This window comes from Oenanthe melanoleuca, chromosome 1 (assembly GCF_029582105.1).
Source record: "Oenanthe melanoleuca isolate GR-GAL-2019-014 chromosome 1, OMel1.0, whole genome shotgun sequence".
Classification (NCBI taxonomy): domain Eukaryota; kingdom Metazoa; phylum Chordata; class Aves; order Passeriformes; family Muscicapidae; genus Oenanthe; species Oenanthe melanoleuca.
In genome coordinates, this window is record NC_079333.1 from 44,671,421 (window position 1) to 44,691,355 (window position 19,935).

General features: G+C 44.5%; 1 protein-coding gene across 2 annotated transcripts; it reads right to left on the reverse strand.

Annotated features, from left to right (window-relative positions):
* Window positions 1-2,980: 2,980 nt before the first annotated feature.
* On the reverse strand, window positions 2,981-19,703 carry AMER2 (APC membrane recruitment protein 2). 2 transcript variants are annotated; one of them, XR_008841522.1, is made up of 3 exons: window positions 12,623-19,703; window positions 4,701-4,831; window positions 2,981-4,617 (listed from the first exon to the last, which is right to left on the reverse strand). XR_008841522.1 is itself a non-coding variant. In XM_056502030.1 (2 exons), the coding sequence occupies exons 1-2, from the start codon at window positions 19,665-19,667 to the stop codon at window positions 17,820-17,822; spliced, it is 1,674 nt and encodes a 557-aa protein (XP_056358005.1). In that variant the 5' UTR covers window positions 19,668-19,703; the 3' UTR covers window positions 9,456-17,819. The 2 variants fall into 2 exon arrangements, 1 of the variants encoding a protein (XP_056358005.1); XM_056502030.1 differs by lacking the exons at window positions 2,981-4,617; window positions 4,701-4,831 and having other exon boundaries at window positions 9,456-18,697; window positions 18,872-19,703.
* Window positions 19,704-19,935: the final 232 nt, after the last annotated feature.

Below are 19,935 nucleotides of genomic sequence, written 5' to 3' on the forward strand. Positions count from 1 at the left end.
ATGTTTTGTGGAGGGTTTCTGCAGTGTTCAGGAGAGCTAAGACCTGTTGTAGAAATAAGTGTGATGTCTCACATGGCATTTGTGATTTGCATTATAGTGATCACTCACTAGATGAGAGAAAATAATTTAGGCTGAGTCCTGCTGTGGTCCTTGGCTGGCTACTGGCAGCTGCCTTGCAGCAGGCAGCCCATGTGCTGGGAGCTGCTTGGACAGACAGTGCCACCTGCAAAACCAGCAGTGAAGCCCTTAGGTCAAGCTGCTTTGCACCAGCCATAGCCCTGAAAGTGTACAAAGTGTACAAAGGCCAAAGGATAATGCATATGCCAGGAGGGTGCTGAAAACACCTCTGACATGGCTGAGTGGTAACTTCTGTGGTCTTAGGGGTGCCAAAGATCGTTGACTGATTGGTTGTTTGGCTGTGAAGAAAGGTCTCTGGAGAGGTATGGCAATGTTTCACATGATCTACATTTGGCACTAATGTTAAGGAACTGACCTATCAGAGAGCACTTCCCAAACCAGTGCACTGATTCCTCTTTAGCCCTCTTACAGAGTAATTGCAGAGCTCCCAGGCACAGGGGAATTGCTCACATCTCTCAAACCACTTCTAATTCAGTCTCAAACTTTAATTTGCAGCAGAAGCTGGCCAGGTTCCCCTCCTTTGTGGGGCTTTTAGCTGTGTCATTAAGGTATTATGTCCCTGCACATATTTACCCAAACCACCTGTGAGGGATGAGAGCAAAGTGAGACATCAGAGGGGATGCCCAGCTGCTTCCTTACGGATGAGTTGACCCATGACAGCGGCACGAGCTGACAGGAGAGCACAGCACTGGAGATTAATTGCTTCTAATGAGACCCACTGCAGCTCACAGAGAAGGGTGAACACAGGACTGCCTCAGAAACTACAGCACTTTAACCCTCTGTGGTGTGAAACCCCACATCAGAGCTTTTTGGGCACCACATGGAAGCCTGAAAAGCAGAGAGGGTTTCTGCATGGTCTGTTGCCCACCACAAGTGAAAAGGAGGGATCCCCAATTTGCTTGCTCAGCCACAGCACCGTGCAAAAGACTGGTCCTGCCACAAGCTTCTAAACCCAGCATGAATTTGTTTAAATCTCCCCTTTCAGGACAGGCTTATTTTCTAATCTTGCTGCAGCCTCCCTCTTCCCTCATCATTCATCCTGCTCTACTGCACCAGCTCTGCCAGCTAGGGCTGGTAACTCCATGCAACTTTAGAAGTGTACACTGTATTTACACCTCTGAGTAAAGGCTTGGAAATCTGTCATCTATCTGGAAGAGCTCTGTGAAGTGACTCTCTTCCTCCGCTCCCCCCCCCCCATCACTGCCCTGCTTTTTTGCTCCTCCCTTTCTGTAGCACTTTCTTTGTAAGAACATCTTTTAATAAAAAATTTAAAAACAAAACCCAGAAATAGAGCATTCCTGCCTTCAGGCAGTTATCCAGGGCAGCCATGAAAATAGCAGCTACCACTGGGTAGCTCAGGGGTTATATCAGGTCAGCAGCTCAAGGTCAGCTACCAGTTCTCTTTTAGGCAATTTCTGCAGGGTTCATCAGCTTTGCCATTGGGTCTCTCTGGGTTCATCAGGTCAATGCACAGAAGCACACAAACTATTCCTGTGCCACCATCCCATTGAAAAATCTCTCTAAACTTCCAGTGGAAGCAGAGAGGAGACAGCATGGCTTCACACACACAGGAGGAAAGCCATCAGTCAGCAGGTATCAGATCCACTTGCAGTGCCCATGTCCCAGCACAAGTGGCCAGGCTGGGCTTGGCTGCTCAAGAGCTGGCACCTGCTGCTGTGCTGATGGGAGCAGGGGAAGAGCCCTGCTGGGACAAAGGTGCCTGGCCTGGGATGACCAGCCCTCTCAGAGGCTGTCCATCCACACTGGCATGAAACAGAGGGAGAGAAGCAAATGAGCTGTAGGTTTCCCCAAAATGAGCATTCTGAGCTTCAGGGGCCAGAGGGAAAAACAAGCAACTTGATAATTTGATCAGCCTTAGCTGGAAAAAGAAACTATGTAAGAAAAAATCGGTCAGTGACTTGTGACAGTTTGGTGGAAAATCACTAAGGCTTTTCTAGGCTGTTTTCATGTCAGAACTGACCTAGTTTTTAAAATGCTAGAGAGGTGGGGGCGTACTGAGCTACAGAAAAACCAAACTGTCCTAGGCCAAGCAGAACCATAAGCTGGGGGAGTTTTTCTTAAGTCAGTCCAGACTGAATTTGTTGGGAAGCTGTAGCTGGTGAATCTTGCTTTGTCTTTAGGGACATGGGCAGAAGGTTTTTCTGGAGAGCAGAAATGGGTGATGGTCAGGAGCCCTAGGGAGAGAGAGGCTGGGCACTGCATGAGCCACCCAACAGCTGGTTGTGGGCAGATGTAGGTCACTTAGAGGCTGGTGCAAACTGAGCCCACTAATTAGGGCACCAAATCACTCACTAACCATGGAAAAGAGATCAATCTGCTTGGTGACATGAAAAAACCTGAAGGCTTGTGCTCTGCTGTGCTGCTTATTTGGGCACATTTCCCATCTCCATGATCAAAGACATGAGGCTAAGAAATGCTTTTCTAGAAACCCTAAAGGTACAACTGCTTCAAATAACTTCACACAATTCAACAATTGCTCCATAAATCTTTCCTAAGGATTTTCGTCTTGGAAAAGAGGCTTGGTATTGTTATTAATGTTTTTCTGAAAACAGGAAGGGATGCTTTATTCCACCTGGCTGCTTTTGTACTCTGAGACCATGTTTCATGGAATGACAGGACCTGCAGTTTAGCTATTTAAGGGTTTCTACTAAACATACCCTAAACCATATAAGCTAAGTATTCTATTTGGAACATTTATTTTTAGAATAATTTAACTTGCATTTAAATAGCAAAACAAGCAAAAGTAAATATTTTACTTATTTTATATAATTTTTTACAAATATAGGAATCATGTTCACACACGTATAAAAACAACATTTTAATCATTTCAATGCTTTATTTTTGAAGTAATTCAACTTCAAGCTGTAAGATATGCTCTAATAAGTCACATAATATAAATTATTTTTTACTCAAAGAAAATTATATATAAAACTAGTATTTTAAAATAGTTTAAGTCCTTCCTCTAGTGATAAAACTGCATATTTTTGGGTCAGTTTACAGGGTGTCGTCCTTTTTTGCAAGAAACTGCTGCTCTAGAGCATCCTAAACTCATTCTCACTGTAGAAGGTGGTAGTAAAAACAAAGCATACTATTGCATACCATAGATGTAATTTTAAAACATATCTTATAATACAGTTTCCAAGGGAAAAATAGCACATGAAAATGTTACTTGTGAGAGGAGCTGTGTAACAGAGCTTGCTTTGCTTTGTTGGGTTTTTTTCCCCATGTATTACTAATAGAGGATGTGCTTTTAAGAAACTACCAGGCTAACGTGTGGACATGGGAAAATGTTCTCCTCCAACAAACAAGAGTTCTCTCATTAGCAAACTGCTTTAGTGTTACTATAAGGCCTTAATGCAGCTGGCACAGTTCCTAAGAATAGAATTATTCATTGCCATGGTTACCCATGCTGGAAATATTACCCTTTGCAATCATTGTAAACAAAGATCCTTTCACAACAGTGTAAAAATTAGAGCACTTCAAGAAATTAAAGGAAATTATAAATCGGTTGAAGTTATGCCTTGTAAGCACTGCAGCTTTTCTGACACATGAGGGGTTCAAAAACTCTCTGCACAGATCTGATCCTCTCCCAGCCTGAGCAATGGGTGAAGATGTCACCCATCACCACCAAGAGCCACTGGAGCCAGAGTGCCTGTGTAGCACTCTGCGTGTCACAGGTCCTCAAGGGAGCTGTGCCGTAAAAGCCTCTCAAAAGGGTGGTCAGGGGAAGGCAACAGGTGGGAACCCATCACACTGTCACCCATGGAGCTCTCCAGATGAAGGGTATCATGGAGCAAACTTGGGCCAAACCTTCCAGTCATGGAGGAGAGCAATCCCTGGAGCTGGCACAAGCTTGAGCAGAAACAGCAGCCACAAACTGGGCTAATCTCCTGCACCACGCTTGAATAGCTGGAGCAGAAGATATTCCAGCAAACCACACTTGCACTGTGCAAATGCCCAGCAAGAAAGTGGGTTGGATGACACAAAAGCAGGCAGCAGGGGAGTAGGAGAAGCAGGACTAAAACTTTGGTTCTGCAAGTGCGTTTTCCACCTGGACACATTTCATCAGGGTGAGCTTGGTTTCTCCAGATGCCCATGCCTTCCTTCTGTCGGGTCTGTTGGCTCTGTGGGACTGTGGCTCCAGCACATACAACCTGGAGAAGCTCTCATCCTGCTGGCAGTTCACAGCAGAGTACAGGCATCCTAAATAAAACACTTCCAGCAGTGGAAAATTTGAAGAATTTGACTACATTAAACCTTTTTTACTGGAAGGCTGGCAATCCCCATTTAGTGGTGGAAAAAGCAAAGGGGTGTGGTTCTGCACTGAAGGTCACAAGAGGACATCTGTGAAACGGTATCACAGCCAGACTCCAATTCTCTGCCATGTTCTGAGGCCATTCTTCTTCCTGAGCCATGTTAAACAGTGCCAGGAGCCTGGAGAAGCCCTGCAGAAAAGCCCTAGGGAGGAAAGAGTGAGTTCAGAGATGCAGAGCAAGACAAGAAAAGAAGCAGCCTACAAACCTCAGCAAAGTGGTCCTTACATCTGCTGGGCAGCTGGGGCAGAGCATCAGTGGCCTTTGCTGCATGGGAGCATTTCTGCAGCAGGGAGGGCTGACAGGACACAGGAGCTGCAGGTTGGCAACCTCTGGAGAAGCTCCTGCACACCATCCAGCTGGAAATAAACAGATGTGACAAGATAACATCAGAACGGAATCCCAAGGGGGAAAGAGAAATTGGGGAGCTTGTTAAGAACCCTGCTGCCATCTGGAAGGCAGGAAGAGGCAGAAATCTGTGAGAAAGTGGCATCTCAGGGGGGGAGCCTGGGTGCTTGCAGCTGGCACTGCATGATGAGAGGATGGGAAGTAGATAATGGGCCTGCCCTGCCCTGGAAATAGGATCTGAGGGTAAAAGGAAGGTTGGTTTTCATTTTCCCAAGACTTCAGGGTATGTAGCAGAATCTAAAATAGTCACCTCGTGCTGATTGTTGTCCTTGGCAGGAACAGTAACTTTGTGGCCCAAAGGGTTTAATTGAAGATACAAGGGGGGAAATGGGAACACATCGGGCTCTTGATTTGCTAATAGGAGTCTTTTGTGCAGTTTATTGGTTCAGAGCCATCTCTTAGGTCTTAACCCTTTACTCCTTAGTTGCCATGAAAACATGTAGTCTTCCTCGACTATGCATTTTTTTTTTTTTTTCCAGAGGTAAGAATCGTTCTTTTTGAGCTTTCTCTAAGCTCCCATCATTGGTGCTAAATCTGGGGCATGGAGAGAGAAGAGAAGGCCTATGCCATGGTAACAGATGCCTTTGAATTAGTAACTGGTTTTCTAGTAACTGATATTTTCTGTAATTCAGCCCAATGAACACCAGCTTAGCACTGGCCTTCTCTTATGGAAATGAAGGACAAAAGGCTTTTGCTTTTGGTTAGTCATGTAAATCCTCCGATGAAGCCTATTCTACCAGAAGGGTAGTAAAAGGCTGTGCTATAAATAGTGCTGTGTGTTTGTCTTCGCTGAGGCAGAAATGTAAGGTTTCATGGCTCGGACTGAGGACCCCAGTCATGTCAGAGCCAGGGGCTGACCTTTGCCTTTGTGCTTGTGCTCTGATGTCTGTTTTGTTTTCTGATACAGACATTTATTTTAAATCCGTCTGAACATGTTACATCTTGAGAAAGAATTAAGATCTGGCATAGACAAGTTAACTTGTCTCTGTAATCTTGTCCAACTGTTTTTCCATAAAACATGTGGATTTATGGTGTTTTCTATCAGACCCCAGGAAAAAAACACAGGCAAGTTTAAGAGCATGTAGTGATGATAGACATAAATATGTTAAGCCCCTGAGAAAGCAGCAGTAGGCAGCTCAGTAAAGGACTAAGCACCATTTCTGCAGTTGCTGCACAGGAGCATTTCTTACTGATTTGAATGAAGCTGTTCAGATGCAGCAGCTGAGTAATCAGACACTAAATCTGGTAAGATAATGACTGGATGTGGTCTAATTGGGAGGATCAAAAACTTAATTAGTTAACAGGGGGAAAAAGACACCTCTAAGAAAAAGAGTAGCGGGGTGATTTCTTCACCATAAGTGCTGCATTTTTGTGTAATTTGTTATCTGTCAATAAAATAATTATCTGTCAAAAAAAAAAATCTGTTAGTGCAGAATGTGAAAGGTAGAAAGTCAGAGAAAGACAGGTGTAGATTCAATATATCCCAACTGTAAAGATAGACCAAACCTAGCTAATCTGTATCTGTCTCTATTTTTCCTTAAGAACTACTCAGAACAATCCCTTTGATTGTTTTCAGTGTTTTTCTGATCCTCTACATTACTTTAGTAGAGCAGATGATTTTTTCACGTCCACTTGAGATTGTGATCAGTATCTTCACAATCATAGTCCAAAGGAGGATTTTCCCTACTCATATTTACTAAGATATATTTGCCTTCATTTATTCAAATGTATTTACTTGCAAAATTAGGCTGTGTTTTTGTATTTAGAGGAGAACAAATGAAGGGCAGGAATGAAACAGATTTGCTTTACATGACATCCATGATTTCTGTCCTTAAAACGCTGTTTGGTCATGGGATTTTTGCTTTCTTTGCATGCTGCATGTTCCTCTGCATGTTCCCAGCTCCATGCAAGGAGCTCAGCACCATTTGTTCCCACGCTAGCCTACAAGTGAATATGCTCTTGAAGCACGTTGAGCCACATTGGTGCCCTGAAGGCAACCATCTCCCTGGGCAGCAAAAGAGGACACTGCTGCCTGCCAGGCTTCTGGCTGCCCCAGGTTTACTGCCTCAACCTCTCCCATCACCTCCATGATTCTACCCAGGGAACCTCTGCTCATTCAAGACCCCAGAGAACCTTTATTCAAGTCTCTTCTCTGTCCAAAGGACTTAAGAGTTTCAAGTGACACCAGCAGAAGGGTGATGAGGCCAGAGGAAGAGCCTATCTGTGACTCCTGGGAGAACACACCCAGCCATGCCATGCTTTTGAGCCTGCCCGGTGCAAGCACTTTAGTGACAGTGAAATTTGATTATAAAACTTTGGACCACAGGTTCTGAGCAGCAACACCAAGGAGTGCAGCTGATTTTGTGGGTGCAGCTTTAAAATGTGGCTCCTGCAGACTTCTGTAAGCTGGGAAAGGAAGCAATGGAAGAAGGACTCAGACCTTCCTGGTCCAGGACAGCATTCCATCAGAAGGCACAAGCCCTCCCTCCCCTCTCTGGTGACACCCTTTGCTAAAGGTCACCTTTCCCCTGGAATTCACCTGGGAGTGCTGCACAGAGGCACTTTGTGAAGGGACTTTGCATAAGGATGAAGCATCAACATGGGTCATTTGTTAGTCTTTCAGTAGCTGCAGGGAGTTGTACTTAAGAGACTCATTGCATTTGTCCTAAGGTGGAAAATATACACATAATGATCAAGGACAAGCCTCCTTCATTAGTCAGAACAGGAGACCTTCTGTTCCCAAGGTTTAAGTGAATACCTGATCCAAGTGCTAAGGGTCTTTGCAGGGCACAAACAGTGATGTCATTAGAGATGAAGCAGTTTCTTGGTCCTCAGCTGCCATAGGAGCATCCATGACTGCCGAAATAACCCTTTGAAGAACTTTGGAGCCTCCTCCCCATCCTCCTCAGGGCACTGTGGAATGGTTTTAATTGGAAGCAGATGTGCAATGTGGTAGGTAGGAGCAGGCGTCTGCTCAATGTGAGCTCCTAGTAAACAACTCCTGTACAATGACTTTGAAAGAGAAAAATACCATGATTCAAGAGAAAGGTATTAAAATTAGACTAGTACTCACTCATGGTCAATTGGCTGGTCCATCAGACTTGCCAACACTCCTTACCAATTATTCAGAGTCAAGAATATTATCTTCTCTTTGTTGCTTGACATATTTTGGATGGAGCATTCACCTTTAATGCATGGGTCACAGAGAGATTTTCAGGTCATCACTCCCATTGCAAACACTTTTAAGATGGCCTTGAAAGTCGTAGAGATGTACTGCTGGAAATGATTGATTTTGGTTTGAATCAGGAAGGGACTTTTAGCTCAATACTAGAAACTTCATCTTGATTTCAAAAAGAAAATTTGGGTCAAGTCCTGTTTCAGGAGGTTTTTCAATTTTTTTCTGTCACAGCAGATATGCCAGGTTACTGTCATCTGAATTTGTGGAAGGTGTTAGCAGCTGCATCACACAGATCTGCAGTTATCAAGGTGCTGTACATTTGCCCTGCACTTCATTGAAACCCCTTTGTCCCCCAGTATCCCAGTAGCTATACTTGGACAAAAGCAAGGTAATTGCCAGGCAATCTGTGTGGCAGCAAAGTTAAACCATAACTCTTCTGCTTTCAGATGCATAGGATAAAAGACAGGAACGTGCAATAGGGGGCACAGACTGAGAAGTAAATGTAAAACTGAATGTAAAATTGTTTGTGCACTAAATCACCAGGAAAACATTTCTTCAGCCTCGTTCCAGTTATTGGATAGAGGAGTTATGATTTTATGAGCACAGGATCAATTGTGTCACTGTCTCCTGCTCCTTACTAGCATTAAGAAGCTTTTCATGCCTTTTGCTTTTTTCTTCCTTGAAAACTATTGAGCAGATTTTATTCCAGTTCTTACTCTGGCTGGCTCAGTACATTCCATGGGAGAAGCAAGGCAGAGCTACTTTGCTCAGCAAGGTAAATAAACCTAAGGATTAAAACTGGACTGATTTATGCATGTTCAAAATGCAAGAAATTCAGGGAAAGTTACAAATCAGATGTTCTAATAAATGTAATTTAATAGCAACAGGAAGGAAGAGACATTTTAAAGGTAGGAAATGTAGCTTTACTGCAGACTGCATTTTCTGTCACACCAAAATTGCAACCCCCAAGGCAATTTGTGCCAAAAGAACACGCTTCCCCACTTGCTTCTCAATCAGAAGAATCAAAAAATAAAGTTGATTTGAAAAACAAAATAAAAACTCAGTCCATTTCATTGTGTAAGTGTTTTAAAGGAAAAAAAAAAATCCGAAGCAAAACCCACATGAAACAGAAGACCAGGAGACCAAAACTCTCATTTCTGAAAGTCCTCCTTTAAGTAACAAATTCAGTTTAGCTATTCTATGATGTTATTAGTAAAATTGCTAAAGGCATTTCTACATAAAAATGAAATTGCACACATGCCCAAGTATTCTTTTTTGTGCTATTTTGGTGACATAACTCCCTAATGCCTTGCTTTGAAAAGCATAGTATGTTCCAGGGCACTCGACAGATTGGCTCTAACTTGAACATCAAAAATTAACCTTCACGTTCATCAATGAAAAGTGACAACTGATTTTATTGACTGTTTTCATTATAACACATGACAGTGGGAATATTTTTCACTGTTAAGATTTTTGAATGGAAGAAAAGTGCAGTTAGTCTGAGTTCCTTACATTCATTAGAAGCAAGACTATTGAAACCATCAACATTTACAATGACACATAAGCAAACAGCAGAATCAGTGCCAATAAATACACAGAGTACCAAAATAAATATTTACAGAATTAAAAATATAACAAACACTGATTAGTATATCCTTGTTGCCAGGGAAGAAAGACACCTATTGCTATCAGTTAGGTTGCAAATACATTAAGAATACAGTGATTCGAGGAGACACATACTCATCAAAGTTTGTAGTGGTGGAAAGGAGCAGAGGGTGTCTAACAGTCTGTTATAAAAACAGCCCCCAGGAATGTTGTGAGCTTTCATTAAGAAAAAGTTGGTGCACACAGACCCACCAGATTATTACCAAATCTTTTAGATGAGAAGAGCAGGGAGTTCTGGCTTTACTCATTATCTCAAATAGGTCATACACTACCTTACAGGAGGTGGCTGACACAAAAAGATACAAGGAAATATTGTAATTAACAGTGATCTGTCAGCTGTATCACATCTCATAGAAACAGGCTGAGTGCCCTCTAACAGGACACACATGCAGGAAACATGAGAGCATTGGTTTGTCTGATGCAGTCCCTGCTACCCTTTCTCAGGCACACCATGATGTTTAGGCAGAGTTGGCCTGTCCTGAAGACTAAAGCCATGTTGTGTTTTCCAGGTTTATTGTATTTTCCATCACCCACATTCATACCTCATCTCCCATTTCAACAGGATCACACCACCAGGCTTCAACAGCAGAACTTTTCTGAGAGAGTCTATTATTTATCAACAGAGCAACAGAGTCTCTGTATATATATATAGAGCAACAGAGTCTATATATAAATATATCAAAAGAATCTATATATATATCAACAGAGCAGGGAAGATTCAATTGGAACCCAGTTATGGGATCTTCACTCAATAAAAACCAACAGCACTTACAGATTCACTGAATTCAGAGGGAATACTGGTGGAATTAGATATTGTCTAGCTGTTACAATTTCACCCACGGTAGAGGACTGATTTTAATTTCACGAAAAAGCAACAGCTTTAGTCTTGTTTTCCCTTCAGAAAAGCAGGATAATGTTGCTTAGTACATGGTGCTGCTGCACAGTGCATCTCACATTCCCTCCCCACTTGTCCTGGGGCTGCAAGGATGCAGCCAGAGCTCACACTCTGCCTAGGGCTTGGGTCTTTGCATCTTCCTGGCAAAATGAGGGTGGAAAAGCAGTGAGATGCCATAGACCATGCTGGGCTACAGGGGATTTGTGGATGTTTCTGTGCTGAAACTGCCCTTAGAAAGGAAGACACTGGGCACTGCCCAGGGTGGATGAGAGCAGTCACACAGTAGTCCCTGCAGGAGCACTGGCTGCAGCACACCCAAACTCACACAGGCTCCTCAGCCAGTGTAACACAGCAACCCAAGCATCAGTGCAAGGAAGGAAGGATACAGGTGTTTTTAGGCATATGTGTAACTCCTTTTCCACAAGGACAAGAGGTCCAGGCCTTGCTTCCAGCCCACCTCCCAGATGCCCTACCAGCTCTCCCAGCACAGCACCACCACCCTGCCTTTTCCTGCTGCTGCCCAGGGCTGATGCCTCCACGTGGCAACACCTTGCACCCCTCTGCTGGCACCACAGTCAGACAGTAAACTCTGCCAGTGACTTGGGGTGCCTTGCTCCCCCAGTCCACTGGCTGCAGGTGAGTTGGAACACACTTTCCCTTCTGCTGCCATTAACCAAGAATTACATTTTAAGGTCAGCCTTAATTCAAAGCAGACATAACTAATTTTCTTTTACAAGCACATTATGTTCAAAGCTTCCAATGCTTCTGCATAAAAAGCCCATGGAAACAACCTGATACTAATTTAGCAACTGTTTTGATGCAACATCTTCCAAAATAATAAAAATCTGTTAAAGATCTTACCATTCAGTCCCCACATACCTTCTCCCTAATGGCACATTTAAAATGTGGCTGTGCAATCATCAAAGGGAGGCTTCATTAGTTACCATATCGAAAACATGAACAATGACAAAATAAGCAGGGGGTTTAGAGCTCTGGAAGGAATCTGGTCCTGGTTTTGCCATCAAGAGTTAAATTAAGGAAGGCAGTGATTGTGTTAGCTGTAATTTAAACATGCTGAGCACTGGAGTTATGTGCAGGAGTACAGCTTGTTAAGATGAAAAACAATTGAAAGACATGTTTTGCATTCAGATTAGTGAAAATACTACCACAGTAATATAAAAGACTGCACAAACAGCAGAATAATGTTAATCATAAAAAAAAAAGAAAAAAAAAAAAAAAAGGAAGACTTTTTTAAGAAACACTTTCTATTTCCTTAAGATTAAGGACTTCCGCCAATTCTTACTGGAGTCAGTGGAAGCTTTGCCACAGCAGAACTGGACCCTGGAAGGAGATTGTCCTGTTGGCAAATGCCAGTTTCCTAACTTTGTGGCCGTAGCTGGATTAGTTTTTATTGCAGAGCATTTCTTGGATGTGATGCCAAAATAGGCAAAGCAATCTTCTTTTAGCCATTGCTACAAGAAACCTTTCAGCCTGGTGGTTTAAATTCCTTGCCCTGTGAGGTGCATAACCTTTTCCTCTCTGTACTACAACTTTGGCTCTATTTATTTAAGTATGTGCAGAAAGGAAAAAGGAAAGAGAAGATAAAATCTGGGCACAGTCTCCATAACAAACAGCTCCTGGGCTTTCCTACAAGAGTGACCTGCTTCCCTGCTACATTTACTAAATTGTCCACAACAGGAAAGTGGAGGAATGTATTCCATGCTATGCAGAACATCACTCAACATCCTCACCCATGTGTATGAGATCACACAGCAGATATCTCCATTTTAAATATCTTTGCCACTTTTTCTGAGGGACTTTAATTCTTTTCAAGACCAAGAAGTGGAAGCAAAGACCTCCTGAATAGGAGGCACAGTGGCAGCAGCTCCCCTTTTCTAGTGCTGGAAGACTAGATCAAAAATCTCAGTTTCCCAAGCAACTGCAGTATGGCTGAGAAGGAATGAGAGACATGGGGGAGAAAGCATTCTGGGCAATAGTACTCACTGTTTTGGGTGGAGAAGCCTTCTAAGGCATGAAGAGTTTTAACCTGCTTTTGCAGGAATCAAGGCCCCCATGATGCTCGAGTTGTTATAGCTATCATTCCTTTGCATATGACAAGTTCTTCCATTTCTCTCTACATGAAATAGACCTAGACACCAAATCAGTGCTGAATGTTCCTACCCAAGAGGCTCACAAGGAAGACAAGATATGAACTAATGATGAGTAAAAAATTCCTGTGAATTAAATTAAATTGTCCCCTGAAAACAAACAGCAAGACAGAGTGAGATGCCTCCTGCTCACAGTAAACTGCACGTGGACTCAGGACAAGGGAATCCTGTCATCCCATCCCTCCCATCTCTCAGTGGAAGGGAGGGATGTTCAGCAGGAGCCAGTCCCAGGCCACATGGGACAGCTGACAGTGTATTCTCAGCACTGAATCTCAGAAGAGTCAGCTGTTGTGCAGTTCTGCTCGGACACGTGGGGTTATGTCACCATAAAGAAAACATAAACAAAGGGGGGGAAAAAAAGAAAAGAGAAAATGAAAACCAAAACAAACCCTACAGAATCTGTAATGTGTGAACTCTGCCAAGACTCATTTCTACATTGTTTTTGAGTTGGTGTAAATTTTTTTTTCCAAGACAGGAACCCCAACCTTTCATATTAGTAACTATGAAAACACATTTTCAGGCCACCTTGCCTAGAATCCCCTGTTGTGGCTGTTGGATAACCATCTGTCTTGTAAGTGGCTATTGTTACTGTGATCTGTCCCTTTCATACCATTATCCTCCTGAAAAGCCTTTTCTGAAAGTAGTCCATTAGAGCAGGGAAAGAAAAACCTCGGTGCATGACCACGCAGCAGAATCAATGGCTCTTTTTGATCTGCAAGCTCAGTCAGTACTACAAATTTAAGAAACAGCAAGGTTTTGCTTTGCTAAGCAAAGCCTGTTAATTTTTGGCTCATCTGCACTCATAGCATCTTACTGAAAATGCCATCTGTATCAGATGTTTTAAGACTTTGGTGCAATATTCGCTTAGCTTAGATAAATAATTTAGTAAGATTCATTAAAAAATAATCAGTGAATTAATTTTTATAGTGTACATCTATGCACGTAATTTTTAAAATTCAGTCCTCTACTACCCTGAATGGCAGTGAGGATATTCACAGTGGATGAAGAAAATGCTGGTTATTGATGGAATAAGACTGAACATAGTTTTTTCTTATTCTAGTCATGGAATTTCCTCTGAAATCTACTACAAATGTTTGAGTCCTATTACTGGCAAGAGCAAAATGCATATGAACTACATGGAAAATAAGACTTCTTTTGTCTGTTGCAGGCCACACATTTAGTGCAGGAAACTTAGCTCCTATCATGACAAAACAAGTCAAGTCCACAAAAACATAATTTCATGCTACTAAAAGGAAATCTTTTGTTCTGATATAAAGGACAGGAGTGTATACCACTGAAATCACTGTAGATAGCTATAAAACACTATGCAATATATATAAAAACTCTAAGAACATACAAAATTTACCAGTAGGGACCTGAAAGTGCAAAGAGTACACAGAACTAAATTTCAAGTCCTGATCTATAAAATCCTTTATGAACGACATACAGCTGATAATTACAAAGCATCATTCAGACCACCAAATAACAAATGAAACAAATAAAGAAAAATATACTTTAAGGAAATCAAAACAATGACACCATTGGGAATGTTATCTTTGGGACTCAGAACACCATTTTTACCTCAATACCTACCAAAGCCAAGGAAAATATATGCTTGAACAGGGTAACATAAATAAGAATGCAGGCTACCATAAAATGCCTCAGGACTATTGCCTCTTTATGTCTCAGCCTTCAAATCCAGCAACCTATTAACTGTTTGTTCTTAGGCATCTCACAGTATTTTACAAGGATCTTTCAGGAATTATATATAGGTCTAAAGAAAGCCTTTGAACCTCCTTTCAATGATTGTTTTAGGCATTGTGTGGAATTATACAAATATATTTTGTATGAAAATTGAAAGCCCTAGTAAATATTAGATCTTCTATTACCTTTCAAAATAAAAAACATAGACGGCTTAACGACAAAAGTGAATTTTAGAAGTACAAAGTTAATTTGAACATTAAATTGTATCTTTACTCTCACACAACCATTACCCTGAATCAACGTCAGCATTTTGCAGTGATGCAAAATACTGATGCCCTACTACCAGCTACTTTCCCATTTCCCTTTTAAGGATATGATTGTCCTTAAAATATGTACATAGCAAGCAGCCAAACAAACAGGCAAGAGATTTGCAAGAAGGACTCGCAGTGGGTATGTGACAGAGAGCTGAGGGAGTGGCTGCAGAGCACCTGGCTGGGCACGGTGCTCCCAGCCACGCTCCAGCCAGCCCAGGGCTCCTCTCTCCAGGGGTTAGCACCAGGGAGGAGGCTGCCTGCCACCATGCAGAGGATGGAGGGGAAACGTGGCAGAAAACAAAGGAGAGAGAGAAGAATGAAGGGAAGCCAAAGCACTTTAATGACAATTCGTGTTAGTGGTTCCGTGAGAGGGGGTTAGTCTAGCGTCACACTATTGGTTTCTCAATACAGACATGCCACAATGCAAACAAAACACCTATGATGAACAGTTTGACACACACAAGTCCTGCAGAGATGGCAGCTGGTATCTCCTAGTGGGTTTAAAGATGCACCACTCCTACTGCCTGCACTCACTGCTCCCAGTTTTTATGGTACTACCACCACATCCTCCCTCCCTCTCAACTTCCAGTACCCTATAGAATCTCTCAGCACAATTTGTTCTTATAACAAAATGGGGAATTATGATCTTTTTGCAGAGTTGTCATGCAAGGAAAGGTGCACCCCTTACAGTCAAACAAAAACAAAAGAAGGGGAAAAGGAATGTTTAGGGCTGAGGAGCGGGATAATATTCCATGCTCTGTACGTACAACCTTTTGAGAGTGTTTCAGCTTTGACTTTCTAAAACGCACAAGTGGAGTCAGACCAAATGCAAATCCCTTTCTCAGGCAAAGGGAGCCATGGTGTTTGGAGGCAGATCTGGAGCACAGCCCCCAGGCAGTGTGTGGGAGGGCTCACACGAGTGTGAGTGTAGGGGCCCTGCCAGGAGCTGCGTGCTCGCTGCACATGCATATGCACAACACGTCGGTGTGAGTGGGCACACGGGGAAACACACATGGACATGGCAGGAAGAAAACATAAAATAATCCTCTTTGAAGTGTATTAAGGTTCTTAAACCATGAAAACAGGGGCTGGTGAGGGAAACTAACACTTTCACTGGGATGCTGCAATTCGGTATTAAATTCTGCAGCAATTTCAAAACTGGATGTCAATTTGACCTTCATGACTTTAAAGGTCATTTCCCCAGTGAACCACGAATCATGCATATACATATATACAATTCTTATTATGGTATTTCCTGGCTTTTTATGGTTTGCCTACAACCTTAATATCCTTCAAATGTATATTCTGTATATTTATTTTCCTTTTGTTTTTTCTTTTGAATTAAGAGACAATAAAACCAACTGCTATGTAAGATCAGACCCATTAGTTTCAGTGATGTGAATTTAGGATTCTCTGCATAATATAGACATGTATATTTTTAAAATGTAAATTATTTTGTAGATACACTGGAGCATATATTTTATATTAACTGTGGTCTGATGATTAAATACTTGTATCAAAATATTTTGTAAATACATAACATTTACTTTTAGACATCAGTGATTTTTAGAGCTTTTTCAGTGTATCATAAAAATATGTCCTCAGGCACATTAAAACCCTATTATATTTCTTTGAAATGTTGCCAATGCCCATGTACAGTAGCCACTATTCAAAAATGTCATGGCCATTAATATATTTCTCCTAAGATCCAAGCTCATCAGACCATTTTATGTACCACTAGCTTACCATATTTTTATCTCTCTTAAAGTAAAATTATTCTGACATTATTGAGAATGAAAATAAAAAGCAACAAGAACCCAAACTTTCTTTAAATAGTCAAAAACTAATTTTATATATTTTAAAAAATAATACTTAAAAAACATGTTTCTTTGCTGGGTTCCTTCTCGGTAAGGTTTAAGCCCAGAGCAAATTTGTCTAAACCCCTGAAAATAGAGGTTTGCAGTGGCAGTGCTGTCAGAACATCAGCTCTGAGCCATGGAATGTGCCACTGGAATAAAATCAGCACTTCAGACTTATTCATCTGGGGATGCATGAGCCCATACATACCAGAGTTTTTCTCTAATTTAAGGTACTTACACAAAGTCCTATCCTTTTAGAACTGTAAAATTATCTACCTATAAAAACTAACTCTTGCTTAAACTCTAGATAATAAGGACAGGTGATTTTTTTTTTTTTTTATAAAAAATCTGCTAAAACACATATATATTTACACATGGCGAGCAAGTTATTGTATAAATGTGGACAGTGTGTATATATTGGCATTTAGTAAAATGTTTCCCTGAACCTGATTGTATTCATTATTGGACAAGTATTGATGTAAACATCTGAACCTACGTCAGGTGTCTCTGTTAACCATTTACATTAGACCAGATCAAAACCAACCAGACAGACAGACAAACGAAAATATGTTTTCCTGTTAGACGAGTCCACCTAACTCCTTAGTTTTATCTCCTGCACACAAGTCAATCAAGTCTGCTGCTGAGCAGTGCTCTGGTTCCTACAGCAGGTAAAATACCTGTTAGGTGGGTTGTTTTCTGCTTGGCATTTTTTCCAACATCTTGCGGAGCAAACATCATTTCCAGAGCCAGCCAGGCACCCAGCCTCTACTCCTCCCCGAGAAATGATTAGAAGACAAGTCATGTTGCTCCTTTTGTAACTCTGGTCCCTTGAAGAACTCATGACACTGCTTTGCACGAGGAAAGATGGTCATAATCCAAGTCCTGCTTCCAGAAAGGCATGTAAAAATGAACCTCCCCAGTGTTGCAGAAAAAAGATACAAATGTAAAAAAAAAGTGCTCAAAAAGAAGTTGACTTTTTCTATTCAGCCGTACAGTCTAGTAAGAAGAGATTCAGAAGTGCAGGCCCACGGAGTGAAGGAAGCCTTTCAGGTGACTTTCTTCAGGTGATGCAAAACGAATTCATTATCTGTGGTCTCCTATGCAGACCTTCCCACATGGACTTCGCCCTCTGTCTTTGTCTCCAGCTCTTACCCAACTACTTTTTGGCACTGTCCTGGTGCGTGGCAGTTTTCACCGTTGTCCCTGCTACGCCCCTGTTACTGACCCGGCGTACCAGGACTTTGGAGACGGGGATTTTTGTTCTGTGCATCTCACTTTTGGCCAGGTGATGGTGTGCGACGTGGTGGCTGTTACTGGCATCTGCTCCATGGCTGGCGGGATGCGAGGAAAGGTGTTTAATGCTGATGGGAATCTTGGAGTCCTTCGCTGTGCTCGAGGGTGTTTTCAGTGAGCTCACAGTTGTTATTGGAGACACGGGCTTGGAGCGGGGCACACTGGGGACTTCCTCGTTTGTAGGTCCCGCTGGTGGGTTCTCATCCGGCTCAGCGTAAAGGTCATAGAGAGCATCCCCACTGTAGCTATCCCTGGGAAGGGTTTCCTTCTGGATGCTTGTGGAACTATCTTCCTCGGGTCCAGGGGTGGTGGAATCCCAGTAGCCCTCATCGCTGTTTGGGACGCCCTCGTGCTGCTCCTTTTCCCTGCTCTTCTGCTCCTCTTTGTGGTTCAGGTGGATGGCAATCTGGTGGAGGCCACCGCGTTTCACCACCACCCTACTCTGGGCCCCCTCCGTACCTCGGGATTCCTTCAGCCCCTCGGGCTTCTTTGTCCCTCCTCCGCTTCCTCCCGCTTGCGTCGGAGTCTCGCCTGTCTGCGACAGCATATCCCAGAACTCCTGCAGGCAGGTGTCATCCACCTGCTCGGGGCTGGCCATCTCCTCCCCTCCTCCCTGGTAGGCCACCATGGTGGGGTGCTTCTTGGTGGCACCCAGCTTGCTGGGCCCGGGGGTGCTCTTCTCGCAGGCGCCACTCCCGCCGCCCACATCCTCCTCATGGTCCGCAATAATATCTCCGCAGCCTGTAAGAGAGTCAAAGCTTTTCAGTGAAGTCACGTCAGCAAACATCAAACAAATACGATCAATCGATTGCTCTGAGGGTGGATCAACAGAGGAAGGGTCAGGGGCGGCTGCCGTCTCTTGACCGCTATCACAGTGAGGTTCAACAGGGGGGATAGTCGTTATTGGAATGTCACCTGTTATCGCCGCATCCTTCGCAGCGCCAACCTCTCCGGCGGCCGGCTCCGGTGGCTCCCGGCCGAGCTCCTCGGGTGGCCGCACGGCGGCGGGCGGCTCCTCCCGGCCCGGGGGGCTGCTGGCCCGCGGCTCCGCGCCGCCCGCTGCGGGCTCCTCGGCCGCGCCGGGCGCCTCGCCGCCGCGCTTCTCCCGCGCCGCCTCCGGCCCGGCGTCCGCCGCGCCGCTCGGGCTCTCACACAAAGGTTTCGGCGCCTCCTCCTTGATGCACTCCAGGCTGGCGGTCAGGGACCCCGGCATGATAAGGCCGGACGGGATGTCCGAGGTCTCCCCCCTCTCCTCCTTGCCGTTTTTGTCCTTTTTGTGCCACCGCATGCTGCTGAAGATTCCCTTCAGCCCCCTCTTTTGTCTGCCGCCGGCCCGCGGCTCCGCGCCCTCCGCCTGCCTGCCGTTCTTCCTCAGCAGCGAGAAGAAGCTGTGCGACTTGCCCACCGCGCTGCCGGCGGGGCTGCCGGCCGGCCGCTCCTGCGCCTCGCGGCTCTGCGGCTCGCCGCCGCCCGCCTCCTCCTTCTTGCTGCTCTCCAGCACGGCGTCGGCCAAGCCGTCGTGCGTCCGGCTCCGCACCATCCCCGGCTTGCCGGCGCCCTTCCCCTCCCCGCCTCTGCTCCGCACCCCGAAGATGCTCGGCATGGTCGCGCCGGCCTTCCTCCTCCTGAAGAGCTTGAAGGCGGTTTTGTTAATCCTCCCCGACGGCTGCTCGGCGGCCGGGGGCTCGGCACAGTCGCAGTGCGAGTCCATGTCTGCCTCTGCCGCTGCTGCCGCGGCCGCCGCGGCTTTCCGTGCGCGGCGGAGCGCGGTGCGATCCCTCAGTGACAGCCCCGCCGCCGCCCGCCCGTCTCCATGGCGACCCGGCGGAGCAGGGAAGGAGGGGATAAGCCGCTTTCCCCCGCCGCCGCCGCCGCCGCCCGCTCCGAGCCGCCCCGCGCCGCCGCAGCGCCGCCCTTACATAACGCGGCCCCTGCCCGCCGCCCCGCGCCCACGCACGGCCGGGCTCCCGGGTGCCGGC